The sequence below is a fragment of the Arvicanthis niloticus genome, chromosome 26, assembly GCF_011762505.2.
Source record: "Arvicanthis niloticus isolate mArvNil1 chromosome 26, mArvNil1.pat.X, whole genome shotgun sequence".
Lineage (NCBI taxonomy): Eukaryota > Metazoa > Chordata > Mammalia > Rodentia > Muridae > Arvicanthis > Arvicanthis niloticus.
Genome location: NC_133434.1, coordinates 16,455,944 through 16,468,153, shown reverse-complemented (window position 1 = coordinate 16,468,153; position 12,210 = coordinate 16,455,944). Strand labels below are relative to the sequence as shown.

Sequence of the window (12,210 nt, the reverse complement as noted above, 5' to 3'; positions counted from 1 at the left end):
ACCCAACACGTAACTGTGTACTGGTAAAGTTTTATCAGTCATCTGTACAGGTTCTTCTTTTTTGATGGGCCAGTCTTGTTAGCATTTATGGTGTTGAGATGTCCACCATGACCAGTTTCAAGGTACCAATTCAAAACCATGAAAGAGGTGAGCAGTGTACATCACTGCATTGTATTTCCACCACAGAGATGTAGTGGATGTGAGACACTTCAAGGAAGCTGTGTGCTGTGGTACCTATTACTACTCTACCCCTAGGGTGGAAGAGGGAGCAGAGGTGGGTAAGTTCCTAGAGCTCACTGGCCATCCAGCCAGCATAGTCGGATCAAAAAGCTCTCCAGGTTCAGTGAGAGACCCTGTCTAAAAGTGAGATGTGATCATGGTGAGAGATATTTTACATTGATCTCTGCCTCCCCTGGAATGTGCACACAAACACACAGTCACATACAAAACACACACACACACACACACACACACACACACACACGCACACACAACTTGGAGGCATAGTTGAAAGCAAATTGTAAATTAGTTAGGAAGGGATGAATTTCAATGATCTATCAAATGTATTGTTATATAATTTATTTGACTAAGTATATACTATCTAATTTTTGAATACAACCAGGTTTCACAACAAGTGTTCACACTTCTTAAATTGAACACGTGGCTTACATCATGATGTATAAACGTGTACCAAATATGATGATATATACACCTAACCTCAGATTATCTTCCATACCAATTATACTTGTTCACTATTGTGAACAGTCACCATTGTTCATGAACACCTTTCCATTAACACTTTCACTTACACCAAAATCATAGCACTTACATCTTTCCACCTTTAGGCATAAATTATCCATACATACCACACAGATTGCTACACTACGTGAACATAAAAAATACAACTCAAATATACCTTCAAACTTATACAAACCCAATCTTGAAAATGCAAGCACAACACCCCAGTTATAACATTATCATTAACCCCACATAACCTTTCCCATGTAATCCCAACTCTTGAAGACACACACACACACACACACACACACTCATTTCTTAGTTACACACATAAAAAAATGCCTCAAACATGTCAATGTGCCCATCCATACTGTTCAAACACATTCAACTGCTTCTATTCTGTTACATGTACACATGTATGTACATCTTCAGTATGCATACTTCTCCTATACTGTTGTCATGTGACTATATTCCTGGGGAAACCTGAACAAATGTCTGAGTCTCCCAGGTACGAAATGGATGACAGACCAAAATAAGAATATCGACAAAGTCTAACTTGGTGAATTAATTAGGTTAGAGACATATGGCTACTAAAAAAGAGCAGAAATGACTCAAAGACAGCCATATCACCAAAATCCCACCCCTATGGGTCAAGGCTAAGGAAGGTGAGGACCTAAAGGCTGCTCCACAACTCGCAGGCAGCTCAACAGGTTGAAGGGTGTCTCTTTAAGGCCACTTGGCTAGTCTCTGAAGTTTCTAGACAGTTTAAGTGGTGTTAGTCTCCTCCAGGAAACCTGTTTTATCCGAGAGTGTCTCTCAGTAGTCTTTATACCTTCTATGGGATGAAGGGGTCTAGTGAATATGATCTGTTTCAGGGACTTCCTGAAGTTATTGAGTTGTTTACTTCCTGAGTCTAATGAGCAGGATGGAATGCTTCACCTTTGTTAAGAACAGTTTGTGTTTTAGTGAGTTTCTCCCTAAAATAGATCGTTATATGTGGAAAGAAACTGCTACAGAAAGACTCCCCACAACAAACACACACACTCATTTCTTAGTTACACACATGAAAAAAAAATCTGCAAGCATACACGTGAAGTCACAAATATACATAGTATTCATAAAGACTCATTTATGTGGATTCTCCATCCCCATACCAAGACGACTCTCATATTTTAGTACCCACCTGTCTGCGTGCACCCACACCCACCCATAAACATGTGAGTCTGAGCCTGCTTCCCCCTTTGTAGGAAAGCCTGCTCATTGCATCTGACTGCACTTCAAGAATGTGAAGGGCCAAACTGGGTGACCTCAGATGAATGCATCCGGAAGAGCCAGGGAGATGCTTAGCCAGAAAGCCCTTTTCCTCAGCAGAACCCTAATCTGTCATTGTCTCCTCTTTTGTCTTTTGACTTCTGACTCAGTGAACTTCAGATTCCTTTCATCTCTGCCAGTAAAAGGGATTGACTACGTTGTTTTGTGAGGAATGGCTGACAGAGAGGACCATGGAAGCTATTGTTCCGCCATTATTGAGTCAAAGAAATTTCCACACGGTTTCCCATAAGTTGGAGTTTGGTCGAACATATAACAAACACATCAGGCAGAAGGGAATATACCAAGACTACTTCTTTTCCAAGTAGCAGGATCCTGGGTCCTGGGAAAACACAAGGGGTAGAGGAATAGGACTGTTTGCTAGGGTTGTTAATGGAGGGGCTGTCTAGAGGTCTTGGCTATAGGACCTATAGTTGCGAAGAACTGGGGACAGTGTGGTCTATGAACCCACTGGGCTGGCCCTTCATGACGTAATTCAGGAACCCATATGTGGTTGGAATCAGGGGCTGCTTTTACTGTGAGTTTTCTCTGCCTTAGAGCAGCAGGCACTTTCTAGATTGATCTGTGGCTTTCTGAATGTTTTATAAAGATATCTTCTGAGAACCCCAAGGGCAGAGCTGTTCTGACCAGGCCCTGACTCAGCAGCTTATGGTCCTAGGCCAGGATAGGAGGGGTTTGCCTTGCATTTCAGGGGGCCTAGCATCAGTATCTAGCCTCGTCTGGTCTATTCGTTGCTTTGGCTGGGTGACTGGGTGTGTCACTGTCTGCTGCTAGCGTAAAATACCCGAGATAAGCTAAAGGAGGCTCACAGTTTCAAAGATTTTGATGTATTGTCAGTCGGCCCTGCTGCTTTGGGCCTGCTTCAAAGCAGAACATTGTAACAGAGGAAGTTACTCACACTCGTGTCAGTCTGGGAAACAGAAAAGTTTGAATCAAGGGTCTATAATTCTCTTTAAACCCCCAGCAACCTAACTGCCTTTCATGAGGCCCTTCCACCTAAAAGTTCAATCAGTTCCTTGTTACACAAAAGTCTGGGGACAGAGCCTTTAACAAATGTTTTGGGGAGAATGTTTAAGATCCAAACTGTAATTGTAGAGAGGGGTTGCAGTTGGCACATCCCGTAAAGATGTGATGGAAGGACGGGAGCTTGGCCCCGCAGCTTATGTCACAGGGTGGCTGAGTGGCCGTGGACAACCCTAAACCTCTGGGAGTTACATTAGCGGAGAACACAAACGCTTGTTGTAAATGACTTTCAAGTTCTTTGTCACCTTGGGCTACCCATGTAGTGAAGGTACAGGGAAGACCTAGGCACAGCAAGAAGAGGGCTTATAGTCTCAATGATCCATGTTGCAAGGACAGGAGAAAAGACTTAAGCCAGAGAGACAAGTCCAGGCTCAGTGTGATGGGTAATCACTGTCAGCATTATAGGCTGACCTCTTCGAGCCTGTGAGAGATCCTGCATTATGATTACTGATACACTAACTGCAGGCAATACTATTCCATGAGCTAGGGGCTCTGACTGTGTGACACGGAGAAGATGAGTGAACACCTGCATCCATCCCTCTGCTTCCTGACCATGAGTACCACAATGTGATGATCTGCCTCACACTCCTGCTGTCATGCCTTCTCCACCATGATGGACTGAGCCCTCAGACTGTAGATGAAACAAACCCTCCTTCCTCAAGTTGCTTTTTGTCACGTATTTTGTCACAGCAATGAGACAAGTAATGAATCCACCCAGACTTCATTTACTTAGCTGCATATGGAGGCTGGATGAGTAGACTGATCCAAGGATAAAACTATTATTAAATAGAGGGCGTGGAGAGGACTGGGGAGGCCGCAGTTCTTGCCTTTAATAGGATTTGCTTTTGGAGCGAAGTTAATTCTAAACAAGAATTTCAGAGGTTCAGGCAGGCAGGCAGGAAGGAAGATTGACAGGCAAGGGAGGCATCCTCCTTGTCCAGCTTGTCCTGGTGGAGAAATTAAGAAGAGCAACAACTAGCCTTTATTGTTTTCTGCAAATGCTAAGGAAATTGAGTATTTACTTCATTTAAGGTTCATACCACTCAATGAATAGATACTGTTGGCTCTGTTATTATCTATACTTTACTGCCTGAGGAAAATTTTAAAACAAAAATGTGTAAAACCAGTTGCCACTTCTGGAAAGCCCAAGGGTAAAGCTAGCATAGGAGCCTAGGGTCTCAGACTGAGTCCCATCAGGGCCCCCTCTCCTGTCCACTTTGCTTCTGTCCTTTCCCAGCCCCAAGCCCTTCTAAAGAGTACCCCGCCCCTTGCTAATACCATTAGTGTGTCTGTCTAACCTGCAGTCAGGATCCACTTGGGTTGCACAGAGCTTGTTGAAGGCCCATTTGCTCAACACATAATGGGGATTAGAATTCATTAATGCACTACAAATTAAAGTATTAATAACGGCTGCGGAGTTTAAATGAGAGCCAAGGAAGGGAACCAGGCGAGTGGCTGCTCCTCTTGTGCCCCCCACCTAGCTGCATTGTTCTGGCAGGGGCAATCCTGTGCTCTTTAATATGCTGTGACAGCCGCTGAAGTGACCCCAGACAATAAACAGTGCCTCCTAGTTAAGTATTAATCTGCCAAAAGAATGACCTTCATCCACTAAAGAAGGAATGTTTTTAAAAACCTCGCAAGTGGAGGAAGGCTCATTTGCTTGCTCATTTAGCATATTAAAAGGGTATTATTGCTACAAACAAGAAATCTAAATGAGGCCTGGGCAGGAGCTCCGGATAACACTCCTGATTAAAGGTGCAGGGTAATGATGAACACGGAAGGCTGAATCTGTTATTGTTCTCCAACATGGCAAGACCTGGCTGCCAGGATGATAAAAGAATTCAGTCTGGACCAGCTCTGTCAGGCAAGTGAAGTAGGCCTTGCTGCTGAATGTTGCCCACCTCTACTAGGGGACAAGCAGGTTGGAGGAGGGATGTCAGAGGCCACCCTAGAACATAGCCTAGAGAGAATTACCAACAGTGATGGCATCAGAGCATTCCTGACAGTGACAGTCTGTATTTCCTATTGTCATCCTCTGACTTGGCCACTCTGTGGACAGCACCTTTTCCCTAGAGCCCAGGCAGTTCTCCAGGGGATCAACTCCCACAGTTCTTAGAAAAACATCTGACAGGGAGACAAGGGGGAAAGGAAGAGCTTGTCTCCTTATCTCTTGTACCCAATAGAATGCTGAGTCCTGCGTGTCACAGGAGCAGAAAGGTTGAGAGAGCAGGAGTCTACCGGGAGAGGAGGACCAGTGCACTGATAAGACCTTGGATGAAGAGAAGACAGAAACATAAATGAGTTAAGAAAACAAAAAGATATAAACACTGGGATGGAGAGATGACTCACTGATTAAGAGTATGTGTTCACTCCCCAGCATCCCCAGGGTGGCTTGTAACTCTAGTTCTGGGGCTTCCTCTTCTGATCTCCGTGGGCAACAGGTACATATGTGGTGTACACACATGCAGGCAAAACATCATCAACATAAAATTAAGCAAATACATCTTTAAAAATGTAAAAACAGATACAAACACAAAACTCATATTCAACAACTCTCTTGTGGGGAAAAGTATTGCACAGTGGGCTGGCAGGTGATTAGGAGGTAGATGCTGCCCTGGGCAATGATGAGTCACCTGAAACCAACAAACAGGAAATTAAGTTTTAAGGACACAGAATTCTGAGAATATAAATATAAAGAAATGACAGACAATAAACAAGAGAGCAAATTTTGAGAGCATTGTTCTAAGAACCCACAGTATTCAGAAAGTCACTTCTGTGCTATGTAATCCTTGAGGACAGTGGCCCTGTCTTGTTCAATTCTCAATTCTCATCCTAGCAGGCACTGGCAGAATTGAGCTATTTGTTCTCTCTGCTGAGAGTTCTCTTCCAAGGCTCAGACATGGAAATATTTCCCAGCCTTCCTTGGAGCCAAATGGTAAGCAGATGACTAATGTTTGACAGACAGTACATGAATAGAAGTGATGTGTCACCTTTGGCCCAAGGCACAGCAGACACAGTGTTCCTCACCCATCTCTTCCTTCCCTCACCTTGGCAGGTGAGTGATCAAGAGGACCATCCCAGGATGGAGTCTGAATCCCTGTGTTGTGGGCTGGAGAAGAACTCTGCCAGCCTACACCAACACTTTCTGGTTTCTGCTGTGTTGAACCGCTGCGATTTAGAGGCTGACATCTGGAGGTAATATGTGTTGTCCTCATTAATAAATGTGGTACTTGACTAATATTTTTGGAATTAATAAATGTAGGCTCTCTTTTAATCTTCACAGTAGCTGTATGTTAGATATTTCCAGTCGATGAAGAAGAGATTCAGAGTTAAAAAGTAATATAGCCAAAAGTTAAATTTATGTCTTCAAATTCTAGCCCACTTTTCACTATACCTGGCTGTCTTTCAAGAATATAGTCTGATATATATTTTATGTGAAATTTTACCAAAAAGTACTTTGTTATAATAGAGACTCAGGACTTTCCAATGAGAGCCTTGGCTGATGAGTCAAAGGCTGTCATGTTGTATGCAGTCCATTCCTCCTAAATTCAAACTCATGAAAGAGGGAGATTTTTGTCCTTGGGGTTGGAGGAAGGGTCACTCCTGCATTTCTTAGCTTCCTGTAAATGGAACAGAATGTTCAGTGAAGGTCACTATCCTATGGGAAGTGCTTCCATCTTAACTTCAGAATGATTTCCTAACCTCCCTATTGCCTCCACAGAGTGGCATCTTGGTCCACTTGAGCTGGTACATCAAAAAGATAGCATGAACTAACCAACAAGCATACCCATGGACCCCTCCACCTAGCCATTGCCCAGAGAAAGGAGAGGATGTTGTAAGGAGAGGGAATTATTTCTACTCTAAGCCAGTAAGAATAGGTTGAGTAGGACCAGCCACAGGACCCCAGAAATAAGTTTAACTTCTAAGAGAAAAACTGTAAAGAATCAACCAGAATGGATAACCTCAGTTATGACAGAGACAAGTGAAACGTGGGTCTGGATTATTCTTTTCTTTCATTGTTAACCCCTGGCTTCCTGCAGGGTCTGAGGCTCTTTTAAGCCAGAAGAATTTACTGAGTAAAGATTATGTGCCAAAGAAAGAGGCAAGGATGCAGATGTGATTGAGAAGAATCCAGTCCCAGGCTGTTTCCCAATGGCTGCCACTAAACAGGAGCCCTTTGCCCAAAGATGACTTTTATAGAAACATGGCTGCATGAACAGGAGGCAGTGTTTCTCAATAGTTCCCATAGGGGTCAAATCCCCCTGGTTCACACCATTTCTCTACTCTTTTTCCTTCCCTGTGGGATGTGTTCCCTTGGACCAGAGAACAGAGGCTCAAATGCAGCTCTGGACCTAGAACCAGACAAATCTAAAGAAACCATCGTAATACAAATTCTACTTGAGATTTTCAGTAAGCTGGCTCATCGATGGTCAAGGTGGGCAGGAAGGAAAGGCCATTCTCTGCTCAGAACAGCCTGGGGCCAGCGTATACCATTCTAGACCTCAGTTTGAACTCCTTCTTTAGTCCACTTCCACTCCTTTGTTTCAGGTCATCTATAGTCTTCACTTCTAAAGTAATTGGCTGGACAAACCATAGGAACTACAAGTCTGGAAGAGCTTCTCTGGTAGAAAAAGGAAGGAGCTGTCCATGGTCTGTCAACAAACAGTTAAAGTGAGCATGAAACACTTGCAAGTTGGATCTAAGCTTGCCCTAAAGAGCAAACATTCTTTCCTGGGACAGGAAGATTGGACAGTCTCCACTCTGGCCTGTGGGCCTCATCCCCTTGTCCTTCCAGCCTCCCTTGGGCATCTGCTCACTCACAGATATTCTTTATTTATTTTATTATTTATTTATTATTATTATTTTTTTATTTTTATTATTTATTTATTATTTATTATTTTTATTATTTATTTATTATTAATTAAATTATTATTTAGAATTTAGTCCAGCTCAATTCTTACTCTCGGGTCTCATCAACAGTTTCCATGCTCCTAAATGTATGGTGAGCACCACTCCCAGAATTCAGTGCCTGGTGCTGTTAGCCTCTGCCTGTGTCTTTCTCCCTCAACAGTCCTGACATTTTCTGAGGAGGGGAGGGGGCACCTGCTATTTGTGTCCATAGCACCAGCAGAGGCCTAAGGCACAATGCAGTCAGTGGTACATTGCTTAATTCTGAGAAATGTCTCATTGTGTTACTTCCTCTTTGCACAAATAGCAGAGTGTATTTATAAAATTAAGGTGTTATTAGATGATATAATCTTATAAATCTTATGAGATGCCCTTCATTATCATGGCTCATTTTGTTGATCAAACATTCATATAGTTCATGATCACAGTTACTAAATAAATTCATTGAAATCACATAACACTCATGTCATTTTACCTGTTCTGATGTTTTACTTGGATGTTCTCTCTCTCTCTCTCTCTCTCTCTCTCTCTCTCTCTCTCTCTCTCTCTCTTACACACACACACACACACACACACACACACACACACACACACACTGTTCTCTGCTTCTCAAAGGCCTGTACAACTAGGATAAGTACTACTGTAAGCCAGTATACCCAAGAATTGTGGCTAGGTCTTCATATGAAAAGTCATAACATTTTAGAGTTGACTTTACCACCCAGCTTTATTTGTAGATACTGATGGCCCAGAGCAGTCAGACAACTAATCTGAGCTTCACAGAGAAAACTGCAGAGTTAGTCAGAGCCCTGGCCTGCCTAATCTGCAGCCTAGGCCTCTCCACAGACAATACTTTAATCTATCTTAATCAGCATGCTCTACTTACAAGATCCCATGGTTTGAGATTGTCAACACTATTGGTGGTCTTGGTGGAAAGATTCCCTAATTTTCTGGGATGCCCTAAAGCCACATGCAGCCCAGACGAGCTCGACGGCTTCATCTCTCAGTGACATCTGCCTCTGCATATGGTCCCTGCTCCACCGGCAGGTAAGCCAGTCTCTGCTCAGTCTGCCTCTGGCTGCCAGAGAAAGGCTGCTCTTGGATTCTGGGTCCAATTTCCTCATGATATCTATTGGGTATTACATAATAAAGACAAAGACAAGAAGATCTGTCTGCAATAAACACACAAGACAATTCCTTTGCATCCTGCCCAGGGATCAAGTAGATCTCAGGTGTATAAACTCCCAGCTTTGGCTCGATCATGTTTTTGGATAATTTGCTGTGCCTTTGCTTACTTGTTTCTGTTGATATCATTGATCTATCTATAATCTCACTCTTTAAAGAATGAAACAATACTCACATTAAGTTGTTAGAATCCATTTCTGCCTCTACTTTACACAGCTTACTGTGTGGAATCTCAGTGGCTAAGGGACACCTACTGTTCACCTATATCATCTGAGAACAGATCTGAGAACAGAGGTCAGGCTAAAAGGAGCAGAGTTTGAATGGGAAGAAGAGGCTGGGCTAGGCTGAGAAAAGCAGTCAAGTGAATCCAGAGATGGAGCAACGGCAGTGGAATGGCCATCGAAACCTTCCAAGCAGTGGACACAAAGGAGCGCTGGCACTGGGGATCTACAGAGACAGGAAGAGGCTACACCTGCCAAGGATGCAAGATGGGGATCCTGCCTGTTCTGCACCCTGTTTTCTGAGTTGAGAATTCCACTTTCTCCACCAGGAAGAAGAAAGATTGTCCTTAAAAATATCTTCAACTTGGGCCTGGAGCGCCAGAGAGATGAGTCCAAGGGAGATGGAGGCACTTTGGACCCATCTGGAAAGGCTCTGAAAAGCCAAGAGATTTTCAATACAGAGAGAGGCCTCATGAGCGATGTCCAAAAAGAAGCTGGGGACTAGAAATAATACCCCTGCAAGAATCTACATTTTCCTAACAGCCAGGATGTTTCAGTTGCCAAAACTGCCTACACAGGTGATGGATCACTCCAGCCCCAGAAATGAGACTATGTGACATAATTTAACTGAGATTTCTCTCAGTTAAATTTTTGTTGACAAGTGGCAGAACCTGGACAACTTTGAAGCTTGACTGACAGCTGGAGAAGAGGAGGTCTCAAGCCTATCTCCCCTTCTCACCCCATCTTCCCATCTCCTCTTCTCCAGTCCCTTCTGGGCACCGAGCACTCTTCTCTAGCGAACATTGCTTGGTCCCTAACTTCCGTTTGAATGGAGACCTCTCCCATCCTCCATCTGTGCCCTTAGAGGTCACAGTACAGGTTTTAAAACCAACCTGTAGAGCTCCAGCTTGTGTGTATAGCTGTCTTTGTTTGCCCCTGTTAGGTTGTAGAGGTGCGACAAACGAATGGTTACATCAGTAATCACCAAACAATGAATCAGGTCCAGTAGTTATCCACCTTTGGCATGCTAATGTGGGGACTTGGGGTATAAAGGAACATTAAAGAAATTAAATTACTTGAGATAACACTAAACCAGTCACCCCAAAGCTACTTTGCAACCACCACTGTAGTACACAAAACATCTTGCTGTCTCTATAAAAGCATGCTAAGCCATTGCACTGCTCACTGAGTGGAATTATTATATGCCATTAAGACTGCTCTCCCACAGGGCTGGGGATGGAGTTCCATGGTGCAGCCCTCTCTTGTATTCACAATGCCCCTGAGTTCAACCCTCAGCACCACAAACAAAAAAACAACGGGCAGACATTTCCTGTATCCTAATGAACATGGGCACCTTGGGAGGCAGGTCACATCACCCTCGTCTTGTACAAGTTAGTCATAGGGTATCATGCCCACTATGTAAGAAACCTGGTCAGCATTGCATCCACCAGTCATCATCTAAATATTGGGAGAGACATCAATAAAACTCCCCTAGGGAGTAAACCACCCTTTGCGCTGGCTCTCAGAGTATACACTGGTAAGAATGAGAGAAGCTGCTTTGTGCTGGAGCAAGAAGAACTCTCCCAGAATTCCATGAAAATGTCCTCCAGGTAAGGAGGGAGCAAAAGTCCTGGTAGAATTCACTGAGTTGGAAAGTAAACAAACTTTTATGTGGATACTTTTCACATTTCTGGAGAACAAAAGAAAATCATTGTGTTTACAATCACTGTGACAATTCTCCATGAATACTCTTTCTTACAACCGTGGGGGTCATTCTTGCAGGTAAGAAGCCAGTGTTGAGAAGGTTTACATGCTTGCTTCATGCCTACAAGTGATGAAAAGGGTATTGGGAATCACATGGGTCCTAGATAGAAAGAAACATAGATTTGTGGATTTGAATCAGGCCACATCTTAGAAGGTAAGAAGAAAGGGCATTTTATGGTTTTCAGTGAGACCACACAACACAGGGTACTACAGGATACCAAGAGGATGAAACACAACACCTGGGTGTCTCCTGCAGAAGCTTCCATTCAAGCCACTTACCCAGAGAGGGAACTGTTACCATGAAGGCCAGTCCATGAGATGTCTGCAGCAGGCTCACCTAAGTGGACGTTCAGAAGGTGGTTTCTGTGTCCGAGGAAACTAATCTGTCAGCAACATGTTGCTGTACAGCCCTTGGATAATTGAATTTCCACGTAGCTAGCTTCCTAGAATCCTTGTGCTCTGAACTTTGGAACCTTATGCCTTAGGGGTTAAGGGGACTTTGTTGATAGGTGATATTAGGACTCTGGTAAATGCTTTAAACCTATTATTGCTCTGGGAAGTTACTTAGCCACTCTGATCCTTAGATTTTCCCATGGGAGAAGGACATAGTCACCATCACTATCATCATCACCATATCACCATCACTACAACCATTAAACATTATTAGATACGTTCGGCAAAAGGTTTTTGTGAGGTGTTGAGTGTAGCGCTTGGCACATGATAGCCACTGGAATTATTATGTAGTAACTGTCACAGACCCTGCGAGAAAATAAAAGGAATCACAATGAATATGGTGGGCAGTTAGTAGCTGGCTTGGTGATATGCCCAGAGCCCTCCTGAGGAAGACACTTTAATGATGCCTTCCATATTTATTTTCATTCTACATAGCTAGCTTCCTAGAATCCTGTGTGCTCTGAACTTTGGAACCTTATGCCTTAGGGGTTAAGGGGACTTTGTTGGTAGGTGATATTAGGACTCTGGTAAATGCTTTAAACCTATTATTGCTCCGGGAAGTTACTTAACCACTCCTTATTTTCATAATGGA

The 12,210-nt window shown here is 43.4% G+C and overlaps 1 protein-coding gene across 1 annotated transcript in view; it reads left to right on the top strand.

Moving 5' to 3' along the window:
- LOC143439152 (uncharacterized) overlaps positions 1–12,210 on the top strand; it is a 13,898-nt gene extending 1,688 nt beyond the window's left edge. The window contains exons 2-4 of the mRNA XM_076925060.1: positions 5,927–6,025; positions 6,146–6,285; positions 7,639–12,210. Of these exons, the coding sequence (XP_076781175.1) occupies positions 5,927–6,025; positions 6,146–6,285; positions 7,639–7,765 (366 nt within the window). The 3' untranslated portion in view covers positions 7,766–12,210. The remainder of the gene's footprint in view (positions 1–5,926; positions 6,026–6,145; positions 6,286–7,638) is intronic.